Raw genomic sequence first — 17,762 nt, forward strand, 5'->3', positions numbered from 1 at the left:
TCAGCTGGAATATGCTAGCTGTGAATTTCAATTTGCTGACATTACATTTCCGGATTTTACAGCGTTGCAAAAAATGAAGTAAAGCATTAGGTCATAAACTTTAGTTTTGGTTTTATTATCACACTGAGAAGACTTTGTGTAATATTTCATTAGGTTCTTTTAAATACTGTTTTCGTCTCAGTAGACTTGACATTTGCAACACTGGAGGATGTTTATAGGATGTTGATGAAGTATTGGACGTTAGTATGGCTAAGAGAACTGTAGTGGATTTACCAGTTAAGAGGTGTTGTTGAGCATGATGCAAAGTGGTGTAAACATGAACCAGCTTTTACTGTGGTAAAAACACTCTGACACACATCCTCATGTATCTTATTGATTTTATAAAACAATTTTGCAAAATAATGTGTTTTCACAAATGTGTATGTTTAATATATTTAATAATTTATGATTAATAACAAAATATTATTTTTATTTTTATTAAAATCATAATATTAAATATGATGTTGTTATAATAAATTGTATTACATTATACTTTTAATATAAGACATTTAATATTTATTTATATTAATAATTATTGCTAATTGTTATTATTATTATTATTATTATTATAAAAATAATAATATAAAATGTTATAATATACATTAAATATATTTCCTAATATATTTTTTTATTAATAATTATTATAGTAATATGGATTGTGGTTATTGTTGTTATTATATAGCATAAACTCTCTCTTCTTCTCATACTACTACTAATACTGATAATAATAATAATAATAATAATAATTTATTATTATTATTATTATTATAAATATATTAGTATTATTATATTTATATACATATAATATATTATCATTATAAATATTATAAAAATATTTATTACATAAAAGTAATATTATATTGTCCTAAATTATATTATTTTATGTTATATTTAATTATTTTACATTATACTTTTAATATTTGAGATTTTAATATTTGTTTATATTATAATTATTGTTTATAATTTTGTTTTAATAATAATAATTGTTATTATTATATGGCACAATCTCTCTTTTAATAATAATAATTTTCAAATATAAATTAAAATTATGTATTTATTTATATTAATAATTTAGTATTAATAGCCATTATCTTTAATTAATTACAAATAATTGATAATTATCAATAAATATATTATCATTAATTATTATTATTATTTAATCATTTTATTTTAATAATAATACGTATTATTTTTATTATATAGCGCACACTCTTCTAATCCTAATTATTATTATTTTTTATTATATAATTATCAATAATTACTACATATGTAAATATCAAAATTCTGATTAATAATTATGGTAATATTTTTTATTCATTAGTATTATTCTTAATAATCGTAATACACAATAGTTTATTATTTTAACTCATATAAAATTCATCTGATGAGCATAAACAGTGTTCTAAAACATATCTCATCCAATCAGATATTAGAGCCAGAACTGTTTTATAGCATTTTGATTAAGATTCATGAGCCATTTTGAAGAAGACCACACAAGTCATATTTAAGAGTGAATGTAAATCTTAGAGGTTTTATTAGGTTTTTACAAAAACTGAAGAAAAACAAATAGCAAAACAATTACACACACAAGCAACAACATTTGACACACAAACACACCAAATGTCAAGTTCTTTAGGAATCATGTTGCCTTTAATTTCAGCAAAACCTCTTCTTTATCCACACTCCTGTGTACAGCGAGAACCGCCAGTAAACATCCATCTGTTTGCCTGCACTGCAAATGAGGTCCGGACTGATGCTATCTGAAGACTCCACACACACACACCACACACTCAGCTTGAAGGAACATTACCCATTCACCTCACACCCACTTATCTTCCTGATAGTTATTTCCCTTGTGCTTCTGCCATGCCTTTTTTTCACCATTCTGTGGCTAAATTGAGAGTCCATTCATTCACGGAGACAAATTAAATTTAGACGAGATGATCATCAAGAAATTTTAAATGTTAAGTGATTCAAATGAGCATTTGTACTGTTGCATAACTGAGGAAATTAGAAAAATTGACATCAGACCATTTTGAAACAATTAGCATGTTTTTTTTTTTTTTACTTGGTTTGAATGTTTGCATTTATAAAATGGCAACGGTATGTTTAGCTGAATTTTATCATGTTATTATGCATTGGGTTTGTTTACCTTATGATGTCAGAACAGATTTATGGATCCATTTTGTTGTTAGTTGACATTTCCCAGCCAGAAACACGCAAACTCATATACATCATGCTGCTCGAGAATGAGATTTTGAATATGAGTGACATATTGTTGCAGAGAATGCTTTCATATTCCAAGATCAGGGTTGGTTTATTTTCTGTGGTTCTGTTGTAGATAATTGCATGTCACTTAAGATGGATATTTTTGCTCCACGTTGCGATTTTTGTCAAGTTTCTCAAGAAACAAGAAGTGGGAAATAACCGTCGGAAACGAACGCATGATGCTTTAAATCAGATTTTATCCCACAAATGTCATCATGCCAGATATTACAAAAACAGATTTTCATTTTGTGCCTGTTTGTTCCATGTGAGACATTTATCATTTTGCTGTCGAAATAACATATATAATAAAATGTTTTTATTAATTAATAATATTTATAAAATATATATATATTGTTCAAATTCTCTCTATATATATATATATATTATATATATATATACACACAGTGAGGAAAATAAGTATTTGAACACCCTGCTATTTTGCAAGTTCTCCCACTTAGAAATCATGGAGGGGTCTGAAATTGTCATCGTAGGTGCATGTCCACTGTGAGAGACATAATCTAAAAAATCCAGAAATCACAATGTATGATTTTTTAACTATTTATTTGTATGATACAGCTGCAAATAAGTATTTGAACACCTGAGAAAATCAATGTTAATATTTGGTACAGTAGCCTTTGTTTGCAATTACAGAGGTCAAACGTTTCCTGTAGTTTTTCACCAGGTTTGCACACACTGCAGGAGGGATTTTGGCCCACTCCTCCACACAGATCTTCTCTAGATCAGTCAGGTTTCTGGGCTGTCGCTGAGAAACACGGAGTTTGAGCTCCCTCCAAAGATTCTCTATTGGGTTTAGGTCTGGAGACTGGCTAGGCCACGCCAGAACCTTGATATGCTTCTTACAGAGCCACTCCTTGGTTATCCTGGCTGTGTGCTTCGGGTCATTGTCATGTTGGAAGACCTAGCCTCGACCCATCTTCAATGCTCTAACTGAGGGAAGGAGGTTGTTCCCCAAAATCTCGCAATACATGGCCCCGGTCATCCTCTCCTTAATACAGTGCAGTCGCCCTGTCCCATGTGCAGAAAAACACCCCCAAAGCATGATGCTACCACCCCCATGCTTCACAGTAGGGATGGTGTTCTTGGGATGGTACTCATCATTCTTCTTCCTCCAAACACGTTTAGTGGAATTATGACCAAAAAGTTATATTTTGGTCTCATCTGACCACATGACTTTCTCCCATGACTAGGGTTGGGTATTGGTTGGGTTTTATCCGATACCAGTACCTACTCGGTATTTTTCAAACGGTTCCGGTGCTTAAACGGTTCTTGAAACGGTACTTAAGAAAACTAAACCGCACACACTTTATCAAAAAAATAATACCTCTGTCTGTCTGTGTGTGTCTGTGTGTCTGTGTGTGTCTGTGTGTGTGTGTGTGTGTGTCTGTGTGTGTGTGTGTGTGTGTGTGTGTGTGTGTGTGTGTGTGTGTTTTTCTGAAAAAGATTTTCTGATTTCTGATTAAATGAAAAATTGTGCCCTTTAAAAAGCTACTGATGTAGCACAAAACACTTGAGTTAAGATCAAAATTTTGTTTTCTCATATTATGACTTTTACAAAACAGAGAAATATCTGACACTGAGCAGAAATATTTAACACACAGTATAGCCATATAAATATACTTGATATTGATATACTTCATACTTGATATTCAAGATTTGCAGTTGGCATTAAAATACTAGACTTACCCGAAGAGGAACACTGGCAGCTGAACTTGAACTTTAGTCAAGCGTGTCAGAGGTTTTGGGTTCTAATCCGCATTCGTAGTTTTTTTTTTTTTTTTTTTTTTTTTTTTTTAAACCGATTATGCTCATCAGTGGTTGTATATCAAGCAGGGACACTTTGTGTCCATTATATTTTGAGATTTCACCAGAACGAATAGATATGAGGCGACGTCTAGGGCTTAAATCAAACTTCATTCACGCACATATGATACCCTTGCATACACGTACACTAGGTAGTCACACATACATGTATACTGCTGAATGCTCAAACTAATACATATGAAATGCACAACTTCTAAAGTCGCTCACGCACACACACGCAAACTCTACACACACGAGACGCGCGGAACTCTCCGCGCACATACTCATCTGAGACGCGAGCACACACACACACACACACACACACACACACACACACACACACACACACACACACACAAACTCTCCGCGCACATACTCATCTGAGACGCGAGCACGCACACACAAACTCTCCGCGCACATAATCATATAGACGGCGCCTTATAAATAGATCGATCTCCGCAACGTATTGAAGCGCGTGTCAGAGTGAAGCCAAGTGTGTGCGCGAGCCAAGAGAAAACACTGTATCAGCGCCACTGATCGCAGCGGCAACGAGCACTTTGATCACTTGATTTAAAAAACACATTTCAGCGCTAGATCTCTTATTTAACAAACGAACTAAATGAACGCTCTGCTGGTTAACTGGAGATGTTTTATTATTGGATCATTCGTGCCGCGAGATGTTTTATAGGGGGCGGTAAAAAACGTCAGGCACCGAAATCAGGCACCGAAAGTTTCGTTCTTATTCGGTCTGGTTACTACCGTTTACGTCGGAACCGGTTCCCTATTGGAACCGAGTTTCGGTACCCAACCCTACCCATGACTCCTCTGGATCATCCAAATGGTCATTGGCAAACTTAAGACGGGCCTTGACATGTGCTGGTTTAAGCAGGGGAACCTTCCGTGCCATGCATGATTTCAAACCATGACGTCTTAGTGTATTACCAACAGTAACCTTGGAAACGGTGGTCCCAGCTCTTTTCAGGTCATTGACCAGCTCCTCCCGTGTAGTTCTGGGCTGATTTCTCACCTTTCTTAGGATCATTGAGACCCCACGAGGTGAGATCTTGCATGGAGCCCCAGTCCGAGGGAGATTGACAGTCATGTTTAGCTTCTTCCATTTTCTAATGATTGCTCCAACAGTGGACCTTTTTTCACCAAGCTGCTTGGCAATTTCCCCGTAGCCCTTTCCAGCCTTGTGGAGGTGTACAATTTTGTCTCTAGTGTCTTTGGACAGCTCTTTGGTCTTGGCCATGTTAGTAGTTGGATTCTTACTGATTGTATGGGGTGGACAGGTGTCTTTATGCAGCTAACGACCTCAAACAGGTGCATCTAATTTAGGATATTAAATGGAGTGGAGGTGGACATTTTAAAAGCAGACTAACAGGTCTTTGAGGGTCAGAATTCTAGCTGATAGACAGGTGTTCAAATACTTATTTGCAGCTGTATCATACAAATAAATAGTTAAAAAATCATATATTGTGATTTCTGGATTTTTTAGATTATGTCTCTCACAGTGGACATGCACCTACGATGACAATTTCAGACCCCTCCATGATTTCCAAGTGGGAGAACTTGCAAAATAGCAGGGTGTTCAAATACTTATTTTCCTCACTGTATATATATATAGAATTTGAATGATTTTTTATATATATATTTATATATATATATATATATATATATATATATATATATATATATATAATCATTCTAATTCTTAGAATAGGAAATCCACGCCAGAACTATAACGATAACGACAAAGGAATGATATCGTTGAAATCACATTCAGAACATTTTGTTTTTCAGCTGGGGAATGACAAAAACACTGACAGCCAATCAGAATCCATCCTGCTTGATAGAGCTCAAGCTTTTAAAGCGGCAGTCGACAAAACTGCAGCGCATGCTTATAATAAACAGAACTTTATCATATGTTGCCGTGGAAGTCTATACAGTCGTCTTTATAGTTAGCGTTATTGGTCCCGTATAAAATATCATCTGGCAACTGAAGATCAGCTCTGGGAGTCTGCGATTCCTTCACAGTATTCTTTCTTGAAATTCCCCTTTCATTTCCGCAGCTAATCGTCCGCCGACCTTCCACAAGCCACGGGACGGCCTGCAGACCTTTTTAGGGGAGAATTTTGTGTACCAATTCACAGCCACTGACCCAGAGGGCTCGGCCCTACTCTTCCAGCTAGAGACGGGGCCCCCAGGGGCCTCAATTTCCCCAGCCGGGCTCCTCATCTGGAAAGTGCACGAGGAGGAAATGCACAGTTTTCAATTTACTGTGTCTGATGAGTGTGATGCCCGGAGCAGATTTACTGCGGAGGTGAGAGACATTGAGAGATTGATGCCTGACTGATTTTTATGTTTAGGACAGAAATGAATTTCTATGAAACATGACGAAAACTTTAGTTTTGTAAATAATAATGTTAGTTTTGTAATAATGATCCAAACCTCTTCTGGGATGTCTGAAAGGAACAGTTCTCATAAAAAAATTATGTTGTTCCAAACCTGTAAACTGTTATTTTGTTTCTAACAGATCATTAAGTTGAAGTGGAGAACTGAATCAAAAATAAAATAAAATAAAATAAAATGTATTCTATATCAATATATATAAGTGAATTAAAAAGTATATAAATAAAAGCAGCGACAATACTAACATGACTACATTTTAGTAGTATAACAGTGTTGCATTTTCAGGAACAAGCTACTTTTTCTAATGAGCAGAGTTGTAGAATTACAAAGTGTTACATCACTGTGTTTTTGTCATATTTTATTGTGTGAGTTGAGGCAATAATGGAATATGCTCTCCTAAACTGTTTCCTCCCTCATGTGTAGCATTGGGAAATCTGATTCATTTTAGTGAATCAATTTGTTCGTCGCTTTGGATAAAAGCGTCTGCTAAATTAATAAATGTAAATGCCAAGCTAGTATTGCATATGATCTCATTCAAAGATACTGTAGGTCCTTTATTCATAGAAAGATTAAACTACTAATTGAAACAGGACTGGATTATGGCCCAGTCGACGTGTAAACGACGGGTGATTTGCTTAGATGACGTTGGACAACTAAAATGCTGCATTTTTGCATATGTACCATGGTAATACAGTATTCTCTGAAGATCCTTGGAGTCTCATGTATATTCTATACTATATGAATATAGTAATCATTAAGTATCATCATACTACCTTAATATGAGTTGGTATTTAGAGTTCCCAGTATGTCAAATATCTTATCACGGCATAAGGACAGCAGAATTCAGCTACCGGGATTCTCTCGAGTCCTGTGTCACAGCAAGCCGGTGCAACGAAAGACAAACGTCCTCCTCTCCATATCCTTTGAGGGGCCTAGACGGCTAACAAGCATCTGCTTCCTGCCTGCTAGCGCTTATTAAATACTGTCTGAGTTTGAGAGATGCAGGAGAGAGAGAGAGAGAGAGAGAGAGAGAGAGAGAGTATGCAATTAGCAACACTGCTGCAAAAAGCTAGCAAGCTACTATATATATACCTCAATATGTTTAATATTAAGTGTATATATTATATACTGAATTGTAATTTTATAAGTTATAAAATTAAGATACTATATTATAGGGGTATATATAATAGTATATGTTTTTTTTTTTCAAAAATGTATCTGTATGTGTACATATAAATGAAATTATACTGTACTATTATACTATATATATATATAATTTAATAATTATAAGTTTTTGAAACACAAAGTTTACTTAGTTTTATTTCTATTTGCGTTACCTTACGGTTCTGTCCACATTTCCACGGTTACAGGTGATAGTACGGCCATGTGGCTGCATGAATGGAGGGACGTGTGTGACTAACATCAAGTATCCAGCGGGCAGCGGCGAGTACCTGTGCGTGTGCCAGGCGGGTTTCCATGGTGACCTGTGCCAGGATGAGCAGAACGAATGCGGCTCCAGTCCGTGTGGAGTCGGAGTCTGTGTAGATCTGGTCGACGGGTTCGAATGCCAGTGTCCTACTGGACTCACAGGTATATCACAAATTATGTTCCATTATGTTAGATTTTCCTTCCTTAAATTTACATAAATGGCCATTTCAGGAGATTCAACCAGAAAACTATCAGATTCAAGGACAATTCTCACAAAACTGTATTTTCTGCAAGCTTTTTTCAAGGTAAATTTAGGTGTCTTTACCTTGATTACAATCCACATCCATCAAAACTTTACGAGCGAGACGCTGGTTTGCTTTATTCAATAGAGAATATATATATATATATATATATATATATATATATATATAGCCTTACCTTACCCACATGGAACAATTAAGAGTTATACCTCATCTTTGGGTCAATGCTTTGTATTTTTAGTGTGTGCTTTTTTTCGTATTGATTACGAAGCAGGTCATCAAAATATCACAAACTCTTGGCTCAGTTTCATTTGTGATCCAATTACAGTGTCGTATTTTGCACAAAAAAAAAAAAAAAACCCCATCCCAAGTTATGACTGGCGAGCTCATTTAGTTTCTCCAAGCTTGAAAGCAGCCGAACATATGTGGGTGAAAACAAAAGGCTCAAAACCAACAAGCGCTCTTGCCAAGGAATTTCAGACAAACGCTGCTGAACTGTTGATGTTTTCACACACTGTCTATTCTGAGGTTGGTGGTTGAAATCTCTTCACTGGTGATGTGTGAATTAGTGTTTCCTGGCTGAATGCAATGACTGCTGTTGATTGAAGTTGAAATGAAAAGCTTTTTTTACCTTGGTGTTTTTAAAAGGACGCACAGCGTATATCGAACCAGGTCAGAAGAGTTTGTCCATTTCCACTAATGGCAATGCATGCGTGAGATGAACCGACATTGCTGATTGGATGAAAGTTTGTGTTTTGCTGCTGCTCGTAACGCTTTGGGCCTTTGCAGATGGTTTGGACATTATTAAAGATCCCCTTCAAACACACTTCTAAGAGAAGCCACAAACAACACAAATACAAATGAAAAAATGGACGAATGCCCAGCAGCTACTGAACCCACACAGAGGAAAGAGTATCTGTATGCTATTCTGCTACTGGGAGTAGTAAACAGGCCAAAACACCGTGATGAATCGTTCCAGAAATGTTTTATCTTTGCTGAAAGCAGTGTTTGGTATGGACTCCTGATGTTTTAGTAGAGGATAGAAGTGGAGGAAATGATTGTCATTCTCTAGAAACAATGCTTCGCCACTATTTTTTTCATTTGAATTTCAAATGTGCTTTATATTTGGTTAGCACCAAACTTCTGTATCTGAGAAGTGTGTTTGGACACATAAAGCTTAACTTTGAATAACAGTTATCGGATAAAAAGGTCTGAAGTGTACCATTGACTCTAAATGCTATTGTTCTTCACAGTGACAAAGAAACATATCTACATGCATATGAATCAAGATATATTAGCCAACAAGTTAGTTGCAGTTTATGATGAATATGATTGACGCAAACTTGACGTCACAATTATGGTGGTTGCTTGGCAATTGCTATGCAGTCACTATATCATAATTGAAAAACAATTAACTATAGCAGGTTAAAAAAAAAGATAATATTAAATAACCTGTGTTTTAAATGCAGTATTGTCAGTTACATGTGTATTTGTGCCCCGCCAATGAAAACAGTTCCAAAGTCAAAGCAGAAATTGACACGTTTCTGAGCAACACACGTTAGTGTTTCTTTCTTGAGCGAATCATTGTGTTTGTATTAATTGTGACTGTTAAAAGAGTACGCCCTATATAGTATGAATGTGTGTGGTATGAATGAAATTCGGACATACTACATCCGCCTTGTTGTTATTGTCACTTGACCTACCAGAGTCAGTTGTGTTGCTTCACCTCCATTCATAAATCCTCTCCCATGGCCTCATGGGATAGTAAGGTGTCCATCGAATGCACACTTCAGAAACTCGCCTGAATTAGTAGGTCATCAGGGTGCTTTTTGCCCACAGTTTTTCCGAATACTATGTATTTTGACATACTACTCTTTTGGCATAATGTTTTTCGCATATAATAGGGAAGGTTTTTATTTCGGACACATAGTCAGTTTTTTGAACAGATTGTGAATGATTTAGTAGTCCAATATGAATCCACGCAAATTTTTCATGAGGGCTAATGATTTCTGCACGCAGATTTTGCCCGGAATTTCGCGATTGTGACCACGCCTTAAAGTTTCGTTTTGTGAATTAATCAGTGTTTTGAACTAATCTGTTGAATGAATAACTCTTAAAGTCACTTGTCGCCACCTACTGGAGTAAAGATGTAATTTGCAGAAAGAGTCGCTGCAAAACCCACAACACTAATACACAGACGTAGGGAGTCCCTAAAGGGACACGGTGGTGGAAAATTTTTGAGATAGGAGGACAAAATATATTTCAAAGCCTTTACTTTCTATCGCAAATGTTTTGAGACCCCCCCGAGAAACCTTGCGTTCGCTCGCAAATGTTTTGCAAGGGAACACAAATTTTCTTGGGGGAACGCAAAACATTTGCGAGAGAACCAAATTTCCCTTTTGGGACTCTGTACAGATGCATTTATTGCTAATAATAATTATAATAATAATATTTGTTTTCTGTCCATAGGTGTCACATGTCAAGATGATGTGAATGAGTGTGTGAGAGGGCCATGTTTTCCTGGAGTCAGATGTATGAACGGATTCGGCTCTTTCAGGTGTGGCCCCTGCCCTTGGGGCCTGGAGGGAGATGGGATCTCCTGCAAAAGTAAGAAACCTAAATTTCTGCCTCTTAAGTCTGCCTCTGAAAAAAAGAGCAAGAACCAAGTTAAACAGTGCCAAACAAAATATGACCCCAGCTTTGTTGCACATACAAAAAGGGGGAAAAATAGATTTCTTTTCTTGTTTTACGTTCACCCACAGAGGCCAAAGCAGCACAATCCTGCAGTTCTACCCAGGGTTTGCTTTAGGGAACACAGGGCTTTTCAATTCAAAGCATCAAAGTCTCAGCTTGAGTGCTTCCCTGTATAATATGCTCACAGAATTACCAAACAGAAGTCAGAATAGTGTATTGCAATAAAATAACAGGTACATATTTTGTCTTGACAAAAATCTGTATATTTTTTCTATATTTTTATTAACTAATTTTTAAAAAATGTAATTATTAATTATTAATTATAAATATAATATAAAATATAATCTTTAAATATAATTTATTTAAAACATTTTTAGTTAAGACTAAACATTTGTAATCACTAAAATGGCTATTACGACATTCACAATACAAATCAGATATTGTAAAAGAAAAAAAGCATAATTAAAATGTGTTATATGTTATATGTTAGATAGTGATTAGAATGTGTGCAACATAAAATAAAAATGATGTATCATATATGGAGTGAATGATTTCATACTATATATGTGTTTTACACATACTTTCATTTGAAAAACCAAGAATTTGTCTTTTAATGAAGCTTTTTTTCTTCTACAATATCTGATTTGTATTTAAGAATAAAAGTTTTTTTCACAATGACTGCCTGGCATGAGGGTATTGTCCTCTAAAAGGGGATACACAATACCACTTGACATTTTTAAAGTATTTAAATAAAAATGTTTATTTAAAATGTGATGTGTTAAACATGAATACAAACATATCAACTCGGACATCTACTGTTATTGAGTCTCTCGTAAACGTAGGGCCTCAGTGATTGTTTGGATCTGTTTTACGAAAAGATATGTTGTGTTTGTCTCTGCGCTGCTGCTCAAGCTGGTTTCCATCTTCCTCCATGCGCTTTGACAAAATGCTCTGCAAATGTCTTTTGACTGTAATCTGCAAGCGATGAACCCTCGTTCACAGGAGCCCTGTGTTCACGTTTTCCCCCATCAGAGGGAAAGCGATTTGATGACTTCTTCATCCAGGCCCGGGCCACTATTACAAACACAATCTGTGTGATTGCAGCATACAGAAACACAGCAGAACAGAGAGAGCTGGATCTGCCGACCCGCTTTGATTATCACCAGCAGAACTGCGGGTGGGAGAGCAATACAATCCAGATGGCAAAAGATAGTTATCCACCCTGTGCACACACGGACACTGTGCCAGACTCTGCTCTTGTCCAGAGATAATTGGTAAAACATCTCCTCTGTAGTTTCCATGTGGAGAGAGAGGGATGGAGTGCATTTCTAACGTCTTAGGTGTGTGCGGCTTCTCTGACAAGTAGAAGAGATGACAGTCTCAAAACTGAAACTCTTCCTTAAAGAACACTTCAGAGCAGTAGAAATTGCTAGGTGGTTGTTGTATCAAGCCGGATACGGCACAATATATTCAACTTACACAAGGTCTCAGTCTTGGAAAATGGGGAAAATAGAGCCAAAAAGATCTTCAATCAAACTTTTTTTTTCATTCTCCAGTGGAAACCAAAGTGAAACTCAAACCACAAGGACTGTGGTCATCCATCAGATACTGTATACGCAGAACATATTGTATTAGAAAACAAAAACTTGTTAATTGAGTTGTAATTTTTCATACCCATGTGTTTGCAGTCTTTTCAAAGGTGAAGAAACTTTTCTATTTTCCTGAACAACAATATGCACAATAACCTCAGTATGGAAGCTTGTTTTTCTCAGAATTGCGAGTTATAAAGTCAGAGTTGCGTGTTATAAACTCACAATTGCGAGATATAAAGTCCAATTTAGAGGGAAAAAATACTTTTTTCTCAGAATTCCGAGTTTATATCTCACAATTTTGACTTTATAACTCGCAATTCTGAAAAAAAAAAAAAAAAAAAAAAACTGAATCGCAAAATGTAAACTAGCAAATGCAAGTAAAATGTCAGATTTGCGAGATAAAAAGTTGCAATTACCCTTTTTTAATTTTTATTCAGGGGCAGAAACAAGCTTCCACACCTCACTTTTTCTTCGTCTAGTAAAAAGACTTCGTCTTTTTTTTTTTTTTCATCTTTTTTTTTGCAACCCCAGGCAGTAGTACACTGTAAACCCGAATAAATTGGCAAAACTCAAATAATTGGAAGTAATCAGTAACATCAAATTTTTTAAGAAATGTAATGTTTAAGTAAGCAGAACTTGCAGATTTTTATTTTGTAATCATACATTTTTATTGCTCTTAACTTGAAATATTTTAGTAAGCTAATTCATACAATTAAAAATTATCATGTAATCTCAATTTATATATTTTTAGTAGTGGAAACTTGCCTAGCTTCACACTGAAAAAAATGATAGTTGAATTTACTAAACATTTTTATCGTAAGTGGTTGCATACAATTGATTTTAGCTACATTTAAACAAATGCATTAAGTTGAACTTAATGCATTTGTTTAAATGTAGCTAAAATCAATTGTGTGCAACCACTTACGATAAAAATGTTTAGTAAATTCAACTATCATTTTTTTTCAAATTGAGTAAATTCAAATTGAGTAAATTTTCAAAAACTATCAAATTGAGTAAATTCAACGAATCTTTTTTTTTTTCAGTGTAACTAGCTAATTCAATAAATGTGTATTTGCTTATTGGTGACTTAATGCTTTGATAGCATCAGCATAGCATAGCACTTGCTGAATGAGTACAGCAATATAAAACATTTAACATACACTTCTCAAACCAAGCTCATGCTCCACTCGTCACCTTGATGGTAACCCCCCAAAAACCAAACATAACAGAAACTCTTCTAAACTAGCATAACAAAACATTAAACACTTCTAAATCTCCCACTTAACATTAATTTTAACATTTACTCTCCCTTTTGAGTGTCATGGCAGAGCATGCTGGAAAATAGAAATCCCAGCCCAGTTCCAGTTAAATTTAAGTTTGTCTAAATTAAAAGAAACAGGTTCATAGAACTCAAAACAATAAAACAATTCAACTTACTTAAAATGTGTCAGTTTGTGAACTCAAATGAAAAAGAAAGTTCTAAATACTCATAAAAGTTCATTCAATGGAACTAATTTGTATAATTTGAGTTGGCCCTACTCAAACCAATTAATTATTTTGAGGGTTTACAGTGTACATCATGGTTCCAGTTGTACAAAATTGTCCACAGTTTGCGAGATTACAATGGGAGAAACATCTTACCCCACTCTCTGTCCTTTATTCTATACGCTTGTGGAATCAGTAGCAAAAGCTGTCGAGTTCATTTTGAATCAGTCTCACTCTCTCTTTTTCATCAGCACCAGCAAGATTGGTCACATCTCGTCCCATCACCTCTCAGGCTGTATCCTCATCCGTGGCTCCCATGGTGCGGCCCATCAGCAAAATGGCCGCCCCCCTTCCTAAAACGACCTCCACTCATCTCTTAACAGAGTCCAACGGAGCTCCAAGCAAGACCTCGGTCACCAAAGCTGCCACCAGCGCGAGTCAGAGAACTGGCAAGTAGTTGTTTCCATTGTTCTGGCTCTACATGTCCACAGATGGCCAGGAAACAAAACCGTGAGGGTTTCGTTTGGAGCCAAAACGCCCACTGCTGGTGTCATGACATTGCAGAAAACAATTCTTTGTCTTTCCCTGACACAGCGTGATGTCCGTTCATTCCCCCTAGAGTCATTTCCTGTGCTGGGTTTTTTTGTGTGTTTGTGATGTTCCCAGGAAATGACTTTCCTCCAGCTGCTTAGCACAAAGCAAGACAAGCCCTGCTGGCATGCCTTTGTGCTCACACCTCTTACCCTCTCGTCTTGGTATAATGCCTGAAATTAGCGATTCTAATTAGCCATGCCGGGCATTCACGCTCTCCGTGAGACTCGACGGAACAAGGTTAGGTAAAGGACGTCTCTCACTCACTATTTCGAAGAGTAATAGTCAAGAGGCACGTAGTCAAATCAGTTGCATAATCCTGTAGGAAAGTGAAATCACAAATGAGATCTCTTCAATATACTGAATAATTTGTTTCTTCTGCAATGAGATGCAAATTAGATTTTCGGTTAAGTCTTAAATCTCTAATTTTTTTACATTTTAGAGGAGACACTTATTACTTGTGTCTTTTCTCAGGAGAAAATCTGCAACACGAGATGTAAACAGTTGTCTCCATTTGCTCTCCATCCAATCTCATTGTTCTTTACCTTACATAACTGAGATGTTAAAGAGATCTCCTGAGAGTTTTGGAAAAGATCTAATGTCTCAAATTGTGCTCACATTTTGACATGATACCAGAGTCTGCAATTAATATGGCCTTAGTATGAACTCCAACATTTCTCAGCAAATTTTTCTTAATCTAATACCCTTGAGGAGACATGGAGGAGGGGAAAAAAACACAAACATAAACTAACATCTCTGTTTGAACCCCTCATTGCTGTCTGAAAGAAACAACTTAGATATTAAAGAGATCTCCTGAGCAAAAACACCTTAGTAATATTATTTTCTTGAGTATTTGGAAAGAGATCTAAAAAATGTCTCAAATTTCCATCACATTTGCCAAGACACTGCAGTCTGCACTCAAGAGTATAATATTTAAATATAAACTCTGACATTTCTCATCAAATTCTTGTTGGTTACATAAACTCTAAAGGAGACAAAACTGAGATTACTGGGGTCTTTTTCTCAGCATAAAAATAAAAAGAACCAGATGTAAACAGAAGTCATCTGACTTAGGCAAAAAACAGTTAAATTATTTATGTTAAACCTGGTGTTTTGCATCATTATAAGATATGTTTTACCTGAACACGATTGGGAGTGAGATTTACGATTGGAATTTTGGTCTTTTCCTCATACAGACCTGTCAAAGACAAAGACGTGAGAAATAGAGTGCACAAGTGTTACACAGAAGACCTATGTTTATAGCACTTTGTTGCAAATAGCTCAGGGGCCTTACGATATTTGCTGGGACCGGCACAACAGGCTCCTGGAGGACATCAGTATGGGGAATGTAAATTGGCTTTATGGCTCTGTTCGCTCTCCTCATCTTCCCTCTCTTCTCCTTTTCACTCCCTCGGGTTACGTCCTCTGGGAGTAAAATAGAAAGATAGAAAGATGAGACATCAACCACAGAGACTGGACGGGGTTCCCAAGGGAATATTTGTTCTCTAACCAGCTTTGCAAAGACATCTTTGCAGCTTTTTGTTTTTATTTTATTACCACACAATCATCTTTCTTCAAAAAATTGTTTTGAACAATGAAAAAGAGACAGATGAGGCAGTATTTGCATACAGTAAGACTTTAGGACTATACAATTAACATGTATAGCATCATTTTAAGATTTTCAGAATTTCATGAGAAATACTGAGATTTTTGATTGCAGACTTTGGTATCTTTGCAAATGAGAATAGTTTGATAATGTTGAGATCTTAAACATTTGAGATTGAAATTCTCAAAGAGAAAAATATGTGAACCAGAATTTATTAATAATTTGTTTCCTTCTTAATCCCAATTGCAGTCTAAAAGAAACAATAGTGACATTCAAGAGATCTCATTTGGGATTGTCCTTTTTTATGGAAAGGTGTGGATTGTCTATAATTGACTGATTTAGCACAACGTTTCTCTCACTCTATGCAAAGACCATTTTAATTTTACAAACTCAGAGGGTCAATGTAGACAAGGACCCCGTGTAATTGTTTGGAATTGCTGTCTGTATTTTAAAGGTTATTACCAATGTAGAAACATTCATTAATAGGATCTCAAAAGAGACTCTTACATTTGAGTTACTGTGTGCTACAAACCCAAAGGTTAAATTAATTCTTGTCATTCTCAGGTACCCTGGTTGTCCTTTTGTAAATACTAATTGAAAATGAAATTAGACAGTGTCCCCAATGGCCGTTTGTCCCCAGGCAGCACTCGAAGCAATTTGAACAATACGTGTCCTTGTCGAACCCTCGTTTGCACTTACCTTTCTTGACTATGTCATAATTAATGCGAGGAAGGAAACAAAAGGATTGAGATTGAGGACAGGGGATTTGTAAAGTCCACAAAGATTTGCTATCCCATGAGTCATCTTTTCTGAAAGGTAGTTTAGGCCAGAGTTTGAGGAACGGGGACAAATAGCACACTCTGGAAAGACGCTATCATCTTGGGAGCACCTCATCTCCTGCTAATACAGTCTTACCGGCTTGCAAATTGCCTGCCATCACACTTATGGAGGAAAATGAGATGGCAAGCAGAGGGGATGCAAGCTGTCACCCCCTCGGCCAATAAATCCCATCGTTGTCTAAGGGATTTGTGCTGACCTTGCGAAAATGGGACAAAAATCCCGGGCAATAACCCTTGATATGTGTAATCACAGGGCCGATAAATCTATTTTTAATGGAAGACAGCTGCTAACTCTTTCATCTTTCTCTGCTCCGCTGGCAGAGGGCAGGCTTCTTGTTTTATTTGACATGGCACGTGAAGCTCGACAGAACAGGCGCATGCATCTGGGTGATTGTGAGCAAGATGAGGGCGTACTTATTCAATAAAATATGGTGATGTGAAATACTGCAGCAAAAATCATTTCCCTTGCGCTCCAAAAGTGCTCAGATGAGTCTTGTAGCCTCTGTGTGGTGGAGTAAAAAGGATGCCAGTTTGTTTAGTGGTTTATAAAACTATGGGGTAACTTTTAGTCTCAGGAAATGAGGTAAAAATGTCAGGTTATTGCTTCACACCTTCTGACATCAGCACATCGTCCCTAGTGTATGAGCGAGACCTCAATTTCCCTGCATAGCTAATCCTTAACCAATCTGTTGCGGTTGGGTAACCATTGTAGGATATGGAGGCCACG

General features: G+C 36.2%; 1 protein-coding gene across 1 annotated transcript in view; it reads left to right on the forward strand.

Annotated features, from left to right (window-relative positions):
* LOC307169495 (von Willebrand factor D and EGF domain-containing protein) overlaps nt 1-17,762 on the forward strand; it is a 64,709-nt gene that overhangs the window by 34,922 nt on the left and 12,025 nt on the right. Inside the window, exons 17-20 of the mRNA XM_079890168.1 lie at nt 6,201-6,451; nt 7,911-8,130; nt 10,698-10,835; nt 14,251-14,448. Coding sequence (XP_079746294.1) covers nt 6,201-6,451; nt 7,911-8,130; nt 10,698-10,835; nt 14,251-14,448 — 807 coding nt within the window. The remainder of the gene's footprint in view (nt 1-6,200; nt 6,452-7,910; nt 8,131-10,697; nt 10,836-14,250; nt 14,449-17,762) is intronic.

This window comes from Squalius cephalus, assembly GCF_949319135.1.
Source record: "Squalius cephalus genome assembly, chromosome: 13".
Lineage (NCBI taxonomy): Eukaryota > Metazoa > Chordata > Actinopteri > Cypriniformes > Leuciscidae > Squalius > Squalius cephalus.